The 22,039-nt window shown below is 44.4% G+C and overlaps 1 protein-coding gene across 4 annotated transcripts in view; it reads right to left on the bottom strand.

The window, feature by feature from the left end:
• Nucleotides 1-4,599: 4,599 nt before the first annotated feature.
• The window catches only part of LOC144112850 (uncharacterized), a 38,568-nt gene continuing 21,128 nt past the window's right edge, over nt 4,600-22,039 (bottom strand). Inside the window, exons 3-7 of one of the 4 annotated variants that reach the window (XM_077645666.1) lie at nt 21,833-21,959; nt 21,567-21,641; nt 20,891-20,992; nt 8,423-8,509; nt 4,600-4,834 (exon numbers count right to left, since the gene is read on the bottom strand). In XM_077645666.1, coding sequence (XP_077501792.1) covers nt 4,762-4,834; nt 8,423-8,509; nt 20,891-20,992; nt 21,567-21,641; nt 21,833-21,855 — 360 coding nt within the window. In that variant the 5' untranslated portion in view covers nt 21,856-21,959 and the 3' untranslated portion in view covers nt 4,600-4,761. Of the gene's footprint in view, nt 21,960-22,039 lie in introns of all 4 variants that reach the window. The other 3 variants (XR_013310497.1, XR_013310499.1, XR_013310498.1) reach the window with 3 other exon arrangements.

Genomic DNA, 22,039 nt, shown 5'->3' with positions numbered 1-22,039 from the left:
CCAACGCGAGCTCGTGTACTTCAACAAATTACTAAGTTGGAAGCATCGACCATTGCTATGATTCGCAGAAACTGGAAACGCGCCTACAAGCCTTGAAAACCCGCGCTCAACACCTATCCGCGATGCCACTCCCCGACCTTTTGCCTACCACGAGCTTGCTAGCGACTGCAGCGCCACCTCGTTTGTTTACAAACATGCAGGAGGTCTATACTGTGCATCAAATCATGTCTGTCTGTGCTGCAGATGTCACAACAGAAGCTGGAACAGATCTCTGTGCAATGCCACATGAAAACTTCGGCGTGAAAAATTCACTAAGTATTCTCGCTCTCACTGGTAATGGCCAATCTTCAGCAAGCAGAGTAATGCAAGGCATTGACGCCTTACACATTATATGATAACCTACTCATTATTGCAGATTCAGCACATGATGCAACGCCGGAGGTCAAACTGACAGAGTCTTCTGACGGAAGACACAAGTCTGTCCAAGCAACGATGCGGCCAGCGACAAGAAGCACAGCTGTACAGGCATGTGTGAAAAGCATGGCATCACGCCACTCTCAGACAAAACCACACACCGTATTTATCGGTATGTGCCTCCACATTCAGCGTACATTTTTGATGCATGCATTTGTACAATAATGACGGGGAAGGGGGCAAAGCATTAGAGGTTTTCAGTTGCACTAAAATTTCCGCATATTCTATGTTGCGTGCAGGGGTAACAAGTACTAAATGCAGCTGCACATATCACATGATTTTTAGGCATTCAGGCTGGCAGTCCCATGATAAATGTAGCCACTCAAACGACCATGCCAATCCAAATAGAGGCCATTGAAAATGATGACAGCACAGAATACGAAGGTAGAGATGAGAACTACGATGATGAGGACTACAGTCCATGCGAAGAATTTGAAGAGAAGTATGCGATTTATTAACAGTATGATAAAGACTTGTTTGCCCTACTTTTATTCTGGTGCCATAAACATTCACTCCTAATGTTTTTCATGCAAGGTAGCGTGTTTAGGCTGTCCAGTGCGATTGAAAATTTGCCCATTCACTTCCAGGCAGGGATGTGTTGGAAACTCCCCAGATGAACACGGCAACAAAATTTTTTGGTGCAGAAGTACCTTTGGAAGCTTTTCCAGCTGTGCACAGAGTGCCTCGCACCTCGTACAGTCAGATTAGAGTGTGAAGGCACACTTCTAGAAGTTTATGGGGAGTGTGCATCTGGCCATTTCGTTTACTGGTGTAATCAGGACGTCGAAAAACAGCAGCCGATGCTCAACCTGCAGTTTTACGCAGCAGTTCTCTTCTCTGGATGCAACCCAACAGCTACACTGAGAATGCTGGCTTCAATTGGTGCACCGGTTGTGAGCAACAGGACGTTTTCTGCAATCCAGAGTTCATATCTGTGGCCTGCAATTGACAGGGTAAGGAGTCATTGTGAAGAAGTTTCCAGCTTTTTTGCATGGTCAAGGTTCAATGTGCAGTTTTTTTTCAGGTTTGGAAAGAAGAGCAGAAAAGTCTGCTGCAAGAGCTGCAAGGCCAACAGGTGAACCTTGCTGGAGATGGAAGGGCTGATTCACCAGGATTTAGTGCTAAATATGGCACGTATACTCTGATGGACGTTGAACGCCACAAAGTCTTGCATTTTGAAGTCGTGCAGGTGCGTTTCCACTTTGCTACAATGTTCTGTAAATTTCTATAGCTCACTAATGCTGTCAAATGAACTGTAACGCAACATTTAAATATCATGACTCCTTTCTACAGCACATGCATTATCATTGGCTTAGCCTTGAATACCCGTGCTGGTAGATGAAGCATCAGCACAGCACTACCATTGTTAGAAACACAAAGATTTATTTTCTCAAAAATAGTTACAGCTGGGAAGGAGAGACCTCCATACATGCAGTCTTTTTTTTAATTGGTAGACACGCTGCAAATCACACAATGTCCTTTGCCATTATCATTCCACAGTCCAGTGATGCTGGCAGCAGCTATCGCATGGAGTTAGAAGGCCTGAAACAAGGCCTTGCTTTTCTGGAGAGTGAGAGCATCAAGGTAGCAGTGCTGGTGACCAACCATCATACACAGATCAAGTGCTTTCTCCGCAACAACAAAGCTGCAATCACCCATGAGTTCGACGTGTGGCACATGGCAAAAGGTATCTAGCAGCTGCGGCTTTACGGTGGCTGATAAAATGTTATTTTCAGCATATTTATGGAATATATTACATTAGTTCTATTTTTTTAATGCATTTTAGGTATCACCAAGAAACTGCAGACAGCTGCAAAACAAAATAACTGCAAGGAACCTGCACCCTGGATTAAGTCTGTGTGCAACCATCTGTATTGGGCGGCAGCATCCAGCAAAGGCAAAGCAGAACTCATTGTGCCCAAATGGCTGTCACTTCTTAACCACATAAGGGACATCCACACACACACGACCAGGCATCGTTCCCCACGTGCTTGCACGGTGACACTGAACCCAAGCAGTGGCTCAGAGAAGGTATGTTACATTTTGTAATGAAAATATGTGAAAGGCCCTAGCGAAGCATAATTAGGCACATCTAGGTTTGATATATAAAGTAATAAAATTCCAATAAGAGAGAGTTTCAGGTAGGGAGACAATCTCTAGAGTACTATTTACTGCGTGCTTACAGGAGGTATTCACAGACCTGAAATGAGAAGAACTGGCAATAAGAGTTAATGAAATTTGGTGATCACGTTGCCTTGCTAAGGAACTCGGAACTCCAGAAGAGTGGCGAATCAGGCTAGTTGGTGCCTGTTTGTCATTTTTCGAAAACGCTAAAACAACATGGACAAAGAAGGAACAGACAGGGATGGGCGCTTGTCCATGTGTGTTCCTTCTTTGTCCGTTTTGTTTTAGCGCTTTCTAAAAATGAACTCGGAACAAACTGCAAAGCATTATCGATGACCTCGACAGGCAAAGCAGAACAGTGGGTCTAAAAACTTTATGCATAGAACTTAAGCAACGTCCAACAGTCTCTGAAGCGAGCAGTGGTTTATGATAGGCAGCGAAGCATTAAAAGTGGGAAGGGAAGAGGTCTAATTAGTGTAGGTAATAACCGCAGATCCAGACCATGAGAGTAAAAGAAACAGGATAATAAGAATAAGGACCAGTGCATTTAACAAGTATGCTGAAATCATGAATGGTAATTTACCAGCATCGCTCAAGAGGAAATTGTACAACAGCTGTATCTTACCGGTACTCACTTATGGTGCAGAAACAAAATTAGCAAAAAAAGTTGAACTTAGATTGAGTACAATGTTGCAAGCTGTGAAACTGAAAAGTGTAACATTATGATATGAAGAGAGCAGAGTGGGTAAGTGAACAAACGAGTTAATGATATCCTGGTAGAAATCAAGAGGAAATGGCAGGGAATGCAATGGAGAGGCTGGAAACCTATGGTTGTTGAGATAATAGACTGCGTTCCAAGATTTCAGCAACCTGTGCAGTGCAGCAGGATTTCAATGAAAAGCTTCATGAGCTAAGTAAATAATGGCTGTTTCAGTTTCTTCCATACCATTTATTACAGTGCACCTCAAATACCAATGTTTATTAAAACTATCGAAACTTATAAGATGTGCATTACTGAACACAAGTTTATTTACTGGTGTACTGAAACACTTTTTAACTGGTTGATGCAAAGCATACAGCAAGCCGCACACTTAGATCTTTACAAAGATATAATAATGGCTGTTTCTTTTCAGAATCAAAGGCTTTCCAGAAGCTTCAAGACATTGCAAATTCTAAGGCCCTTCTGCAAGACATGCCACGGCTATCTACTAGACATCAAACCTATGGATTAGAGGCATTTCATAGCCTTCTAGTGCATTTTGCACCAAAGGCCTACCATTATTCGTATTTGGGAATGAGGGCCAGGTAAGCTGCTGTCTTCTATTCTCTACTTTTACAGTCAGAAGCCATCGATATCACAAAACAATTGTGTTAAACAAATGTTAGACATGCATCTGTAGAAAAAGTGAAAGGCATGTAGGCACGTGCCACCGCTATATGAACAGGTGCCCATCTTAAATTACACTTACTGAAATTGTCAATAGTTGCATCATTTCTTATGTCGTCTAAACAGAAATTGAAAACACAGTCTATCGAATCGGAAGGGATTTTACATGCCGACACTTTGTGGGCATTTAGTTTCAGCTGTGTTTACCATGCAAGCACTGCATTTTCATTTTCAATCCGCCCGGCAACTGAGGCGATGCTTTGTTCTCATAGCTCTTCAAAAGTAGTACTTTGCTCCTCCAGTGTTTTCATCACGTGTGCTCATCGTGCTTTCAAGCACTAATTGCTAACATGGTGTTGTGCTCAACGCCCATCAGTGGCCTTCTTTTGTCACACAATCTTTACAGTGGGACTGTTTACATATGTTACAAGGTAACACATTTTCACGCTGTCCTATGCAACTTTTTCAGGACCCAACTTGCTGTAGTTCACTACGAGAACAGTGGACGTGGTCAGGCACGCACAAAGGGTGGCACACTTCGATGGTGTGTTTGTTACCCAAAGGCAGCAGTTGGTGACCCAACAGCTTGTCCAGTAAAGGAGCCACCCACTCATGGTAAGCTTGCACCACCTAGTTTATTTGATCACGAAGAAACTGAATATTGTACAAGCTACAAGATGAAATGCTCACACAGGCTACGTCAAACGCCTCCTCGACAAGGTCTACGTCAAACGCCTCCTCGACAAGGTTGTAGCCATGGCTGAGAGCATGCAGCCTCAGGAGAGGAAAACTGCTCCAGAATCTCGTCCACCACTCAGCAGCAGTTTTCCAAAGGCCCAAAAAGAGAACCTGGTCGAGAAAAGAAAGTCAAGGTTCAACAGACAATAATCAGTTTCTTACCATCTGCAGAGAAAACACTGGTAAGTAGTACGGGGTATACCGCATGTCCCAAATCTGAATGTGGCTTGATAGCCATTGTGACAGGTGAAAATGTACAGCAAAGGATGTGATGACATGCACCGTATACTTTAATTAGGGAAAACTAGTTACCAAAATGTTCGGTTCGTCAAAAAAAAAGAAAAACGGATATTACTAAACATAAGGCAGAGTAGGAAATATCATGCAGCCACTAGAAAGTATGTAGACCACTGTGCACTATATGCTGGGGATTGCGTAGATTATTAAGGAAAAGAATGCAACCTTGATAACCACTTTAACACCTCTATCCTTTCCTTTATAGCATTTTTTTCCTTTAGCTTTTTTTACCTTTTGCTGTTTTATTGCCATTGTTCATTTGGTTCTGTTGTATATTTCTTGAAAAGGGGGGGGGGTCTGTTTTTGCATTCTTTTCATGTCAGTATGGCTATTAACCTGCTTCTCTCCTACCTGTAGGTGATAGCCTCCATGGCTAGACAAGAGCTGTTTGAAGACCAAGTACGCCATCTTCCCACCCTCCTCACTCCACTCCTCACCATAACCCCAGTCCATCCTCCTTAGAGTGAATGGCCTATATAACCTCCGCCAATGATGACCGCACTTGACCTGACAAAGACAAGTCCTCTTGTTGGAACGTTGGCCACTGGACTGAGGCTCTCCCTTCATTTTTTTTTAAGATTGAAATCTCCCATACTTCTTATCTGCCATTACGAAAGAAGAACCAATGCACTACTACCACATATTTAGCAACCATTGCTGTCTTCTAGAAAATATTACTAGCGACAGACTGGTGAACACACCATACGGTATACGACAGTATCTGCATGATCTTAAAAGCGCTATGCTTCTGCATTTCTCGACAATTTGCAGGCTAGCACGAAAGAAGACTTAATCATTTTGCTTAGTGTGCTTCATGGAATAGTCATTTGGTAAGCAGAAAAACTTTCTTGCCACCTTTCTGCTCTGCATTTTTTCGGTAAACATGTTGCAATTTTTTGGGCCTTATTGATTGGAAGGGCAATGATGGTGAAGAAATGAACACAATGCACATTTATAGCTAGGAGTTCAGTGTGTTGGCCCTCGACTACGGCACTATCCACCAGACTGTAGATGTAGCTCAATCTTTCACAAAATTTAGTTGAACGATATTGTATCCATCATTGGATGTCTATGTCCAACCATTTAACCATGCATGAACTGCAAACAGACCAACTACCTCAATCCAAAGCCATACTAGGGAGACAGCTAGACGCCAGGGCAGACTACAAAGGAAAGTTTCACCCCAATTACAGATCTTCAGAGGTGATTTTTTGTCCTTAACGCAAGTAGGTTTTGCATTGCCAACAAGCTTCCAAAATGGTTTTTATTTTTTCTGTGACAGTGTTTAATTTATTTTATTATTCACAGTAGCAATTCTAACATGATTAGAGTTTTATTGCTTTAGCTTGCCCTTCTAAGCGTTCGATAAGCCAAACAGACCTTGTCTCTTATTTCAGTTTTCTGAACAAGTGTCTACTGTGCATGCATCCATATGCTGCTAGCGTATAATTACTGCATGGAGCCCCCATAGTTGCATTTATGCCCAAGATTTAAAAAAATAATTTAGCTGACGTAAAATCTTATTTGAAGTGGACTTGCGAACTCACTCAGCTGTAGAAGCTACGATTTGCTTAATCCCTGCAGCTGCATCTTTCAAGTTGGTGTTCAGCCTAACTGCCTTATTTTTTCTGTCATACTTGTATCGGTGACCGCTACCGCACGTGTCGGTCTCTCGTATACAATACTGAAGAGCCTCAAGTGATCGAGAATTTTAGGGCAGCGTCATCAACTCCCCATAAAGGAATGAAGTTTTACTAACTCAGACATACTTGCTTGGCACCGGCGGCAATAAATGCCACAATACAGCTATTCAGTGTAGTAAAATGCAACTTGATATTGGTTCAACATGTGCCTAACTGTTTTGTTGCTGCTGGCGTAGTGGATCATCACAAGCAGCCACTGAAATGCTGGATGCCAGGAGGCTGTCACCTACTACCTATAGCAGAACAACGCTCGGCCAGCTTGTACATGACTGCTCAATGGCAATAATGGTCATTGAAGTTACAACCCGTGTAATCCCTGCTGTCTTATCTTGCAGGTTGGTATTGGGACACAATTATCTTGTGTGACCTCGCTGAATGGTAAGAGATGTTCTGCCAATCTTCACAAATTAATGCACCTTATTAACATTTTTAGAGGACCACAAATGCTTTTTCCTGTCTTCAAAGCGGAATAAAATTCTGTTTTTTTTGCCATGTGGTTTCTTCATGTCAATCACATTAGTGCCACGTTCCTGCACAGTGATTGCAAGAAAACCTGCCACAACTCAGCAGACCCAGCTAATTTAAATTAGTCCTCACTCCAAACAGCCATTTTTCTTGCTCTCACTTTGCGAAAACCTCAAGCACTGAAAACAACACACACCTCTGTAGGAACCTCTCTCTGCAGGAACAAGAAAAAGGTGGGTTTCTCAGACTGTATCCAGGAGACAACTTGGTAGAAAGCGTCGACTGGTTCTCATTTGTTTTCGGATGAGCCAAACAGCAAGTACACTGCATTTCGCTATAGCCTGTGAATGAAAAGTGCTAAAATTTCCCCCAGGGTTGATTCAAATTTCTCTCATTAGTGGAGCATAAATTTGCTGTTTTTTTCAATTGTTGTGTTAAACCACAGGCTATCATAAATTTCGCAGTAGCCGCACAGAGGAAGTCTCTCCTAGCGATTTCTGGCACTTGGTAATAAATGCAGCAGAAGTACTCATCTTCCATTCTGTGCATGCATACAAACACCTGCTATGAACAAGTAATATTGCAGCCACAGCGAAAATACGGTTATGCACAACTGGGTGCCACCCTACATGCGAAAAAATCGCGTACCGGCATCAGACACGTACCGGAAATTTTTTCGCGAATGGTGCCGGCCGGCGCATGCACAACCAACTACGAGAGCACTGTGGACGGCTCCTTTCGAAAGGGAGGCCCCTACCGACGGCAGCGAGTCTTGGCGCAGTACATGTGAGCTAGCGAAGTCGCCTTTCCATTGCATCAAGCTTCGGGTATAACTGCCGCTCTCCAGCGTAACCAAAGCAATATTGCGAATCACATCGCAGCAGACGAACGCACTCAGATAACGCACAATCAATTAATTGTGCAGCAACATAATACTTTATACTCCATGCAACGCTTTGTACGTTGTGCTATTGCCAGGCGAGAAAAATGTGGTCGCGGGTCTTTTCACACATATGCCACGGCACGATCAAGAACGCATCGTAGGGCAAGCGAAAGCAAACACATTCCGGTTTAGTCGTTTCTGTGGACTACAGGCGCACTGTCACGACCTTCCGAATCTTCCTCAAAGTCCGAAAGGCATTGTGCGAAGTGGCTTATCGCGAGAAAGTTATCGGACAGTCGTCAAGCTTCTGCAATAACGACATGCAACTTCGAAAAATGACGTACTACGTACCAGAGCAAGTTTCCAACGCCGGTAGACGTTCCCGGCTGCTCTTCGCTCCCCGCCGCCACGGACATGCTGCGTCGTTTGTGTGTGCAACTGGCACGAACACATACAGTGAAACACCGATGTTCACGTTAGTGTCAAAAGTGTCCTATAATCGCTTTTACAACACCGCGAAGAGCTGCAATCAGCACGCAACGCAACACTGGTGCCATAAGGTGTATCCAGACGACGGACCACGGACCTGTTTTGGCCCGCGGACTAGCGATCACGTGGGGTTTCGCTTCGCCGGTCCTCGAAGTGTCACGTCTTCGTGGCCAATCAGAGGCGGCGGCGCGACCCGTCATGTGCCCCGAGGCGCCGGCTGCGTATTTCTGCTCCTCCCCCCTGACAACTCTCCCTCCTCTCACATATTTAATACCCTGCCCTTGCTCAGCCCCGTTGCGGTGTTCCCTTCCCAAAGGAGACATAGGGCTGAGCACTCCCTTTAATTTCACCCCCCTCCCTACCCCCACCGACCATTCAGAGAATCTCAATTGTGCTAAAAACGACAATTAGCGCTTGTTTTTACCCAATTTTAGTTCGATATTCGAGTTTGCAGCATCAAAAACTCTAAGGGGCCGCCGCAAGCCCCTTATGTCAAAATACTGGAAGATATATATAGCAACTGCACAGCTACTATAGTCCTCCATAAAGTCAGCAATAAAATTCCAATAAGGAAGGGCGTCAGGCAAGGAGACACGATCTCGCCAATGCTGTTCACCGCATGTTTGCAGGAGGTATTTCGAGGCCTGAATTGGGAACAGTTGGGAATAAGAATAAATGGAGAATACCTAAATAATCTGAGATTTGCTGATGACATTGCCTTGCTGAGTCACTCAGGAGGTGAACTGCAAATCATGATCAACGAGTTAGACAGGCAGAGCAGAACGATGGGTCTAAAAATTAACATGCAGAAAACCAAGGTAATGTTCAACAGCCTAGCAAGGGAACAACAGTTCACAATTGGCAGCGAGAGCCTGGAAATTGTGCCGGAATACGTCTACTTAGGGCAGGTAGTGACAGCTGATCCGGATCATGAGAGGGAGATAACTAGAAGGATAAGAATGGGGTGGAGCGCATACGGCAAATTCTCGCAGATCATGAGTGGCAGTTTACCAATTTCCCTCAAGAGGAAAGTGTACAACAGCATAATCTTACCGGTACTCACCTACGGGGCAGAAACGTGGAGGCTAACGAAAAGAGTTCAGCTTAAGTTAAGGACAACGCAGCGAGCCATGGAAAGAAAAATGATAGGTGTAACGTTAACAGATCGGAAGCGGGCAGAGTGGGTGAGGGAACAAACACGGGTTAATGACATCCTAGTCGAAATCAAGAGAAAGAAATGGGCTTGGGCAGGGCATGTATTGCGAAGGCAAGATAACCGCTGGTCTTTAAGGGTAACGGAGTGGGTTCCAAGAGAAAGTAAGCGTAGCAGGGGGCGGCAGAAGGTTAGATGGGCGGAGGAGATTAAGAAGTTTGCAGGCAAAGGGTGGATGCAGCTGGCAAAGGATAGGGTTAATTGGAGAGACATGGGAGAGGCCTTTGCCCTGCAGTGGGTGTAGTAAGGCTGATGATGATGACAACAGACGTTTCTGCAGAAAGGCGCATCTAATTCTGGCGGGCTGTTTCGGCTCGGCGTTTATCTCGGTGGGCAGTTGCCCATCTTCATGCTTGCTGTCTCCAGGGTGCATTTGCACGCCTGAAACGGCACGCTTTCTCTAATTCCTGCACCTATCCTGATTCACGATGTGCAGATTCCTCATCGGGTTGCCAGCTTTGGGGAAACCTGTGTGTCGGACGTAACCCTTACCGCAACTCTGCCGCGTTTCAGCAGCGTATCCTTCGTCTACATATTGCTTCCCAGCTGCACGGCGGCCATTGCTTGTGCCTTCGTGCGCTCGCCCTGCTCTTCGCGCCATCGCTATGCGTGAGTACCTTTGGACATCGTCGCCCGGTAATGTCCTGCAGCGGTCTTCGTGAGAATCTGCCTGCAGTTATATCCGCGTCGCTGCCTATAAATTAGAGCAAGGTTGTTCCCTTGTCCTTTGTGCAGTGTCGTCGCTGCACGATGGATATCACGCGTTCGCTCCTTCTCGCCACCGCTGCGCGGTGGTAAACTTGCTCTTTGTACCTCTTCAACCTTCCCGCTGTACAGCGACCATTCAGCGCACACACTTCGCACCATCGCGGTGTAGTGGTTCTTCGGCGATCCTTCCCTGCTCGCGCCACATTTCCACCATGCTGTGTCTTCGCGGCTCCGAGTGCATACCATTTACCAGTGCTTTTGTCCGACCACAGGGAAGTGTGGCTACCTCTACGTGCACCTTGTCGCTCACATGCCCTCCTCTGGAGCTGTTGCAGCTGCAGCGTCTCACTGGGCTTACGGCGTCTCCATGCTCTGCTGCTACATGGGCGACTCTGGTGGATCGTGCCTCCTGGATGTCGCAACGACTTTAATTTATAGTCTCCGAAGGCTGGTATCGCTGCAGCAGACACCATCGGGTGTGGGCCTGCAGAGGCTTCTCTGCTGTTGCGGATGTCATATGGACTTACCTGCCACCGCATGCCCCGCCGCCCGTTATTGTCCTGTACCAGCTGGGGTATGCGACGCCAAGTGTGTCATTCGACCAATCTCTCCCATGTGTCCTTGATTATCACTCAGGAACCACAATCCCCCTACTCGCTCCGCGTGCCCCTCTGCCTTTGCTTTCATACACACCCAATCGCCCAAGATCCCGTTCTCCAATCTCAAGTTCACAGCAGTGCTTGTTTTAAAGGCAGCATAACTGTGTCTATGCCCCAGTACTCCTCCCACCTCCGCATGCATGGGTATGGCTTTATTCGCTTCTTTTATCAAGTTATACAGAATATGGGTCGCTCTTGCTAAGATAATTGATTCGCCGTGCTTATGTAGTTTTCTCGCCTTCGTACGCGAGGACACTATATAAGCACGGTGAATCAATATCCGGGAAGGCGCAGAATGTGCGCACGTTTTATTTACGCTGGACTAGAGATATACTTAAAGCGACATTACTTTTTGTTCTCAGAGGCGAAGCCGCCATGTTACGCCAAGAGGGCGCATTAAGCATCAGACAAAACAATATCGACGCATTTCCTTTAACTCTGCTGTTTTTGAGCTGCAGCCTATTGTTCAATAATTGCAACCTATAGAGGCTGTTGCGGGATGAAAGAACAATCGGTGTGCCACGTACGCAGTCTGTGCAAGGAGGCGGGAAAGTTCATGATCTGCTTGTGCCTATTTGGTTTAGGCCGTTACGCCATGGGCGATGCCGTCAGAGCTGTTTTTTATTTTTCTTGGCCTTCTAATCTAACGAATATATCGCGACATAACAAGCGCGGGCATACAAGTGCATGTAACCGCGGCTAGGAAAATTAGCAAGTCTCAGAAGACCCTGAGTGGAATCTTAGCTTTTCTTTTCTGATGCACCGTTCATTTGCATCAGATGCTAATGATATGACTTATCCCAGATGCTTTTTTCTCTGCTACCCCATTTAGTGCAGCCCGCTGCTGCTTGTGGCGTTTGTTTTGAATAAGATATTTTATTCATCGTAATAGAGCGTTGCTTTGATATTTTTCTCTTCAACTACGCGGAATAGCAGCAGCTGACGCCACCATTAAGCTTGCAGCGCGAAGCAGGACCGTTGTGCAGTGCAAGCTTGATGTGGGCCCACAGTGCTCCAACTCTTTTGCTGAACAAAATTCATGAGAACAAAATGGGGGCTACAAATCGTATCTCCATCTTCTAAACTACCTGCATTCGTATAGAAAAGGTCATCCTGTTGCTCATTCTACGACGTTTGGAAGTATTCAGTAGACCACTTTTTAAAGTTTCTTGCCTACACGCCTAGAAGACGTATTCCGAGAAGTCTTTTGAGCCGGACATTAGACGAGCTATATGACTGATATAAGACGTTAATCAGCCGAAAACGATTTTCCACACCGTTTCCTAGCAGTTTGTTTCGTTTCGGATAGTTGCTCTCAAGACGTCTTATATCTGGATTTCTGCTAGCTGGGTAATGCTGACCTCTCTAACACTTCGCTTATTACACCTAAACTGCGGCTGAATTTGCAGCAACAGCACTAAATTTCGCTAAGTGCGAGCCCGTGCTCACCTCGCAGCACCGACTGCGGCAGTGATGAGCGCGCGAGCAGTGGCAGCGACCCCGTGCTCATGAGCGCGCGGTTTTTAGCGTGCAGTGGGACGCAATGCCTCGTTAATGAAGTTATCATTACGCGAGCCTCTCCAAGCCTCTGCCTAACCTTTCCCACGCCCTCACAATACGATTTTCCTCGGCTTCTTTTAAGAGTTGAGTCAAGGAATAAAATATTAACTGACTGACATGTTAGGATGTAATCCAAACACCTAATGAATTTCGCAGCATCGGCCTGGGTGCAGACTCCCACTCCGTAAAATCACCTGGTTAAACATGACACCTTACGTTTAGAAGCCGCCACAACAAGCTTATCTAGAAAGGAGGCTTGCTTGCAGCTTTTAATTAAACTTCCATGACGATACACGTCATTCCCTCACTATATGGGCTCTCTGAAAGTTAGTGCGCGAGCTATAGGGTCACGACGAGAGTAGCAGCAGTTGGCATTTGCCAACGCGCTATTACAGAAAGAAGTATAGACGCCTAAATTCGCTGGCGTTTTTTTTTCTCTACAACGATGCGGAAGACACTAATATGCATGAATCAACATGTGGTATTCGCCTACGACCGATAAGTTATAACAGAACTTTTCTGCCAGGCTGTTTCGGTGTCAATGGCCGAACAATGGCTGTGTCGCCAAAGTGTGGTTATATATGTCACGCGAGGCATGGAAAAACTGCGATATAATCGCTGTGTCATCGTTCTAATTCACTACAGTGCTAAAGCCAGCCTTAAGAGCCGGAATAACGAATAAAGCAGCGAGCTAATCAGGTCTCACGTGGCCTATAACCACACTGACGTCACCGTTCGGCTGTTGAAACTGAAATAGCACGGCTAATTCGAGTATCATTTAGCGGTCGTAGAATACCACGTGGTAATCCACGTATAATGCCTTACGCATCGTTACGAAGACACACGCCAAGAAGTTAGGTGTCTATAGTCTTTCCTTGCCGCGCCCATTGAGCATATTGTTATCCCACTAATGATGATCTCGCGCCGATTTCTGAACCTCCTGCGCTGCGTGTCTCGTTTCCGACTTTTTTTCTTCCGCTAGGCGGATTTTTTTTAACGCGCTGGGAAGACGCGGTACCGCGGACTTCGCAGTTTCCCGCGCTGCTTGCTACTGTTTACGGGCATACTGCGTCATCCGGCTTGTAAGTAGACAAATAAAATTTCGTTTTCGATGTTTTTTCTCCCTCAAGGCGGCATTTATTGAACGCGCTTCGAAGGCCTAGTAGCGTGACTCTTGGGAGCCACCACATGCGCGACGCGCGCTCTAAAATGTCGCAATCTCGGAACTCCGCTTCGCTTGCGGTAGATTTTACCGATAACCCGAGCAGCAGCGAATCTGAAGGTACCACCACTACGTCGGGATTCAGTTCAGACATCCGCGACGGCGGAAACCAGCCTGGAACACAGGTGGCCGCGCTCCGCTGCCCAACTATAGGGTTTCCAGTTTTGTAGCAAGTATACTATATTCACGACAGCAGCCGCAGAGTGGGAGACGGCAGCCAGAACGATTTTCTGAACTTTCGCTGTCATTCAAGATAGGTTAGATGTTTTCAATGATAGTGGCCAATAGAATACCGTTTTGTTCCTATTTTTACCTAAACCTTGATTTTCTTCAAATTTTCTATCGCAGCGTCCAATTCTTTATTCAATTTTATATGCCTGGAAAACAATTATTTAGCTTTGTGTATTGCATTAAATTTTATATAGAATAGTTTTTGCAAAAAAAAAGCTCCAGAAACCTACAAAAACCGCCAATTTTCCCCACGGTAAGGAGTTGACGTGCCCAAATGCTGCTAAAATATCTCCACTAATACGAGATCAAGGCGAAACTACGTTTGAACTCTGCGCCCGAGCAGCCGTCTGCGGACGCGCAAGCAGGGAGTAGCAGACGACGCGCGCGAGCCCATCCTAAAAGCGGCCGCAGCGCCACCGTCTAGGCCGCAATCGCATGGGTCCATAGTTTCGTACTATTAACAACAGGAAACTCCATGCATGGGTCCGCTTCGCTCCCCGGCTCTTTGCAAACTGACCCGAATAATTACCTATCACTATATCTAACGACGTTGCCCTGTAGCAGTAATTAACGTTGCCAGAACTAAGACAAAACTTGCTAAATCACCAAGGTAGCCAGATTATTGTCAGGTGCAGTGTTGCCGCCTTTTTTTCATGGTTGCCGTATTTTAGCATTTAGACAGTGTAGCCAACATTTGTTGCAGAACAATGTGGCTAGACGAACTTTGATTTTGGACGTTTTGAACGGCATGGGCAAATTTGGAATTCCATCGAAACGTTGCATTAGAGAGAATCAACCGTGCACTCACCTTTTCCACTTGCAAACTGTTCACTTGCTGCGTTTACGTTTGCACAGACACGAGGAAACCGAAATGCTGAAGGTCAGTTCTTTGCAACTAGTTTGTGGAAAAAATTTTTTTTGAGGGAAGGAAATGGCGCAGTAATGAAAGAATTCGAAAGTTCTTAGTGGAGTGCTCTGGAATAATTTAAACCATTGAAATCTCTAGCGTACACCTACATCGCAACACGGGCGTTTTTGCGTTTCGCCTCCGACACGCGGACAGGTCCTAACCCGGGAACTCCAGCTCAGTAGCCGAGCCGTCGCGAGGCATGAGAGACTGCCCTCCTCAACTGCTCCTCGCTCGAGTCCCAAAGGGCTCTGGTGACACGGGCGAGAGACGGGGCATTGTCATGCGATGTCCCGGACTAGGGACGCCGACCATGTAGCGGGGCCACTCTGTGGCTCCCAAACTCTATTGGAGCAATTAAGTTTTCACCACCACCACCCGCGACGGGCTATGCGCGTGTCCCTGCGGAGTGTCCTTTTGTGTGCCATGCAATTTCTCAAATAGCAGCTTACAAAAATGGCTACTCAGGACTGATCAGAATAAGAAACGGCAATTTTTTCTTTTTAAAGCAAAGGTTTCAAAACTACCCGCAAACGCCGCGCGTCCCCTACCCCGTAACGTCAGTAGGCAGAAGAGCCAGTCTTCAAGCTCGCCCGGTCTGCCCACTGACGTCATCGGGGTAGGGACGCGGCGTGCTCTCGCCCTAATCGGTTGCGAGCCGAGATTTTTAAATTTTTTTTTAAATTGTAGGGCCCACGTAGAGCTTTCCAGTTTGCCTCGAATACCCACAAAGACCACCTCTACAGACCTGTTGCACTAGAATAGGCCCATAAAAATAATTTCAGAGCCCCTTTTAGATTCCTCAGATATCATTTACAGTTCCTCATTGTGTTAAGGTTTGTGTAGTTCATGCTTGGTCCACAAACCGCCATTTATACTCATAACATATATGATCAATGTACACATCCATGCTACGGGTTTGCTGGCCTTTTTTTGATTATGATGGAAATGGAAGTAACTTCTCTTTTGCACCTCCCCTGTGCAGACTAACACTGCTTTTTAGCATATTACAGAGTATGCCCCTACCAATGCATACCTACATGAATGACCAGTAGGTCATATTTTCAACACATGTTCAGAATTTGTATATTGGCATGCATATATATAATCGATTAAACCAGAAGCAGGTGCCTGCATTTATGCAAAATTAATTCACTGTCAATTTATTGCTCAAACTTGGTTGACAAAGCCTGTTGCTTTCATCCACTTCAGATAACCCATTTTAGTAAAAAGAAGTAGCTGTATGTAAACTCTCTGTATCCAATGCACCTGCCCCTTGTTTAAGGATCTCTACTTCAGAAGTGGACTGGTGTGCTGAGAGTTGTGTTAAAATGGAACGTTTTTAATGTGAGTGCAGATGACTTCAGAGGGAAAGTGAAACCTTGTAGTCAATATGTTTGAAAACTCTTATCATAAATATTACATATAGCAACAATATGGTCTTGTACATAACAAAAGTAATTGCGTCCATACTTACCCCTTTACTACAAAGTATAATGCTGAATGTACTTCTCTGAAATACGTGCCTAAAGGTGACCATGAAAGAAAGGCGATGATAAAAGCACTATATATATCTTCCTTATTTCTTGATCATTTTTAGTGCTCATTTCAAAGAGTTGCAGTCGTGAACTTTGGGACCTATTGCTGCAATACTTACTTTGTATTTCCTTTCTGCGTTGCATTTTTGTAAATATATTTAATAAAGTGAAATCAGATGAAATGTTTTCAAGTTACCTATCTTGCTGCTGCAGGAGTAGCATTCCGAAAAATGTAAAAATCATTCTTTAAGAAATGTTTCACATCAGATAATCAAGCTTACAATGCACCCACCAACAGTATGATGCAATAGTTTGAGCTGGCCAGCAATTCAGCTGTTGATGTGTTGAACAAACCTACATGTCTATTGGTGGAGTGGCCTTACACGAGAACAATGAATTCTTTGTCTGGAACTAAGTCTGGACTTCTGGAAAATGGGGCGGGGAGAGAGGAGAAACCGTGATGTTTACCTCTGGTGTCAAGCAAGCATTTTTCAGGGCAGTCAGCTTGAGCTATCTGTCCCTTAAAACTACTGACACTCGGTTATCTATGGCATTAACAAAAATAAACAATAAATGGCACACCTTCGGCTTTTCCATGATACCAGCCAAATGTAGCATTCTTCTTTCACTGTGCCAAATCTTTTCACATACTACTACGTATTTTTAAGTATTGTTCCATCTGAAGGGATACGCAGCATTTCAAGTACTTAAGCTGATTAGCTTGGACCCTTATTGCTATATAGGGTACCAGGGAACGAAATATGTGAGCACCAAAGAGAAAACATCACCTCCTTGCAGAGTTTCAAGATTGCTTGTTTCCAGCCTGTGCACAAGGTGCTACTGGCACTCCAAAACACAAACTGTCAGCTCAAACTCAAACCTGTAGGAAACTGTACTTCTTACTTGCTACTATGCTGGAGCTGTTAACAGTCTTGCAGGAGCATGACAGCAGGGCCCTCAAACAACTCAGAACAGTCATGAAGTGGCTTGCATATTTTTGACAATGGCACTAGGGGACGTTGTGCTGCAACAGAATATATTTTCTGGAACCCCATTTGTGGCTTAATAATGGTTTTGTGACGATTTGATAACTGCTCATTATCAGACAGACACAAGCCACAAGAAATGAGCAAGGCATGCACTCCGTCAAAAGTGTGCAGCATACCATGCAGATTTGTAACTGGGTCATGTAGCTTTTGTCACACCACTTGAACTCCTAAGCTCTGGATGACTGAGGACAGTCACCCTCAACACTGAGATTTGGAATGGTGGCAATAGAAAATGGGCCTCACTGCACAGCCCAAAGTGGACTTGATGGACTGAATATTTCTGACAACGTACACTGGGTGTTTCAGAGTGTTTCTTTTGTGACTACCTTTGGTCGATGTGATGTACCTGCACTGCAAAAGAGATCACAGTTACCGTAAAATACCAAGCACCTGCTCATGCTCAATTAAGTATCCATTCCCTTTTTCTGGAGATTTTGAGTTTTCCTAAAAAATCCAGCAAGCATCCCTGTGATTATGTTCTATGTTCAGGAGGAGTTCAAAAACATGGCAAAGATACATAAAGTGCCCCATCTTCGGTATCTCTGTGATGCCTATTGCGGAGGAAGAGGGTGTGGTGAACACGGCAATGAAATCTTTCAAGCGATACACCGAAGCTCAAGGTCAACCATTTTTGAAAGGATAGAAACAAAGAAAACCCCAGAAAGCCGTTGCGGAAAGATGTCCTCAATTTAGTGTACCAAGTATGGGTGGCAGTGCCGGACGGTGCGATACAGCTAGGAACCCTTCCAAACACTGTGGCATCACCACTTGCCTGGCTGGCAGTGGGGACAGAGCATATATCTATCAACTAGTGGGAGTGGGGCTGCCATCTGTGCCCGAGAATAGTGGCACTCTTACTGATGAGCACCTGGATCTCATGTTCTTTTCGGTCTTGAGTCGTTTGCCGGATTCAATGATGAAGGTTAGCCATGCTTTGATCACCCAGTTTTTCACGTCTTCTAATAAATTGCTCAAATTATTCGTCTGGTATTTGCTGTTTACGCACTACCAAGCTTGCTCGACCCACCATGGTGGCCCCGCCAACTTGAATGATCGGTTCTCAAACAAAGCAAGGGCTCACTTCATCATGTGCCTGGTCTGGATTTTCACACCTGGACCTAACAAGCACCTATCACCCAATATTTTGTGATTATCTGCAAATTTTAGGTGGGTGCTTACTCGGTATGGTAGATAAATCATCAGAATGAACACTGCACAAGTACCGACTAGCAACTCAATTTTATTCCAGAACTGACCTAGCTGTTGCAGTCACTTAGTAAATAAGGTGTTCTGCTAAGCCAAAGGATGCACGACTGAATCCCAGCTATGGGAACTGCGTTTAAATGGGGAACTCTAGGTTGTCAAGATCAATCTGAAGCCCCCCACTACAATGTCCTTCAGGGCCATCTGAACCTTTGGGAGGTTTTAACCTCCCACATACCATATCCCACTATTCCAGAATTTGATGTAATTTTTTCTTGGTGCCCATGCACCAACGTGAAGCTGGTTCTTCTGGAATAAAATCGATTTGCTAGACAGCACACAGTACAAGTCGGTAAAGATTCCATTACTAGAGAACAGTGAATAAGAATACATCACCGGAACGAACATGAGGCAGGTGCTTACTATCGAGCACTTAAAATTCATTCGAGATTATTGTATTCATTTCTCTATTTTTAATTTAATGCTGCTCATCAGCTCCTGTCTCAAGTAACTCCTTGTGATTTGTCTCATATTCGCATTGCTCTTCTGTGATTATGGATCTTGAAACACAGACAGCACAGACCAAATGTATCTGCAGGCTTAAGTTAGGAAGCAAGATACAATCTGTTCTCAAGCCTGTATGGTTAAAATAAAATAAGGTTAGTATGGTGCATGACATCTAGTTTCTACACCTCTGCTACAGTTCTAAATATGTTGAAGCCAGATGGTAGATGCTCTAAGTTCCTGTGCAAAATGTGAAATAAAGATGCACATACAGACAAATCACAAAGTGGTGCACAAATTCAACTCTGTTACACATCACCCAGGGCCATCATAGTGGCCTATCTGTATGTGTTACCTGTGATGTATCCTCACAAAGAATATAAAGATTGTTTTGAACAGCTCTTATAAAGAACCAATCGCAACCATTTACTTACCTTTTTTTATGTGCTGCCCAGCTGAATGTGATCTCTAAAGCTGCTAAGAGGCTTGTACAGCAGTGCTAATCAATGACAGACGTTATACACACATACTGCTGCATCACTTAGAGAGACAAGTGTTAACACTTCTTCCAGCCAAACTGCTGCTTTGTTTAACAAGCTCTTTTTTCTGACCGATGTGGCATTTTTTATTGTTTAGTACATTTTTGTCCAGCAATTACTTCTCCAGCTAGAAAGAATTGAAAATATGCATTACCTGTAATGTGGTTCTATTCGTTAATTGCTCTAAAAGTTAAAACTTTTGCTTTGCCCATGCTTCAGCCCTGTGTTAACAGATAGCACCGCAACTCCTGCCATTGTGAATATTTTCAAGCATTGCCACAATATGCACTCCTAGTTCATTCTGACAGAAAAAGACAAGCAGCCCACCCAAACAGTTATAAACATTCCATTGCCAAATTCCACCTCATCAAATGTGAAAAGGCCTGCAGTTTGGATGGAGCAAGCTTTTATACCTGCCACTATGAGCAATGCAACAGCCTATAAAAACAGTGCACTGCACTTCAGAAGCAATTGTGAAATACAACTGTAATCATCTATTACATTCCACCATTAAATCTAGATGATCCACCATTAAATCTAGATGATCCTGAGGAGTTCAGTTTGGTCTTATGGTGATATGGTATTTCAAGCAAATGAAGTGCTCCTTTCATGATGTGCCATCAGTGCAGCTCTGCAGAGCATTGAGTATGTAGGTAGTTGCCTAGCAAAGCAAAATGTGATGAGATTATTACATGCAGACCTTAAATTTATCCACTGATTTGTCTATAAAAATAATCAGGTATGGTCAAATCCTAGCTGAGAAAGCTGTTACTAGCTTTCCTCTGTAGCCGTATGGCCACGCTGGGTAGATGCCAATGAGTAATTACTCCCTTATTATAATTACAGTTATCTTCACATGGTATAAAAGTATCTTTACCAACTAAATAATGTTTTGAGTAAAGTGTGCATGGCATATCAAATACAGGTGTCACAACATTGTTGCAAAGGACCTATTTGCAGAAAATTCAACAACTTACTTTTTAGCATTGCTACAGACCTTTGCAATAAGGGCTCCCTGGGTGCTGCAATATTGTTCACTGGACTGTCCTGTGCCCCTCGTGCTAGCACGGTGGAAGCAGGAACACAGCCGGTCCGGTTTCTGACAGTCAAGAGAGGAGCCAATTCAACAACTCCCTCAACCAATGCAAAGGTCAATATTTGCTACATGCAAATAATACCCTTGCCAGAACTTGAACTAGCATGCAATCTCACTGCTGATGCATACAGTGTGGATGGACTTTTAACACATCCCCAACAAAGCTATATGAACTCGCTGCATTCTGCTGAATTTGTTAATGAGTTTTGCTTCACTGCTTATGCAAGACCTGTGACATACGCATGAACTTGTATTATGAATGCAAATCAAAAATAACCCTAAATTAGGCAAAAGTGAGAACAAACCCAGTATATAACAATTAAAGGAATTGAAAGCATGTGCCGATAGCTAGTCACCTTATACACAAGCACAAATTTTACATGATTTCTTCCACTGACTTGAAAAGATGCATTCTAGCAGAGCAAATATCCTGGTCTAGATATTAATGCTGTGTCAATATGCAGAGCGAGCAGGCAAGGAGCAATTTCATGCCTAGTGAAAAAAAGAAAATATGTAGTTGCTATTACATTGCAGCATGAACGATGTGTCATATCAGCAGCCAGGACAACATACTTACTTTGCTGGACCAACGTGTAAAACATGCAACTTCTCTGCTGTGCCAGATGCAGTTCCCAGCTGCCCGCCAGATGAGCTGGATCAGGAATAAAGAGCAACAAATATAAAATTCTGGCATCAGTAGCTTAATCCAAGAGCTGATGGCCAACATCACATACAGTAATTAACAACTGATGTATCAAATGCACAAAAATAAAAAAATCTCACCCTTTACCCAAGATTTAAGGTATATGTGCTTACCATAATTCTTGTGGCTGATTTTCTTACCAACAGAGCCAAACGGGCCTCATTGTCACTGCTGGTACAGATGCAGACAACCCATGATCAGTAACTCTCCACGTGGAATAACTTTGCAATATGCAGACAAAATGGCATTGCTTAGCCTCTTGAACACCTGCATGTCACAATGGAAGATCTCAAGCTCCAGGTAGGAAGGCTTCAGCTCCAGGTAGGTGGCAGGAAAGATGTGCAGTA

The sequence above is a fragment of the Amblyomma americanum genome, chromosome 1 (genome assembly GCF_052857255.1).
Source record: "Amblyomma americanum isolate KBUSLIRL-KWMA chromosome 1, ASM5285725v1, whole genome shotgun sequence".
Lineage (NCBI taxonomy): Eukaryota > Metazoa > Arthropoda > Arachnida > Ixodida > Ixodidae > Amblyomma > Amblyomma americanum.
This window is presented reverse-complemented; position numbering and strand designations above follow the sequence as displayed.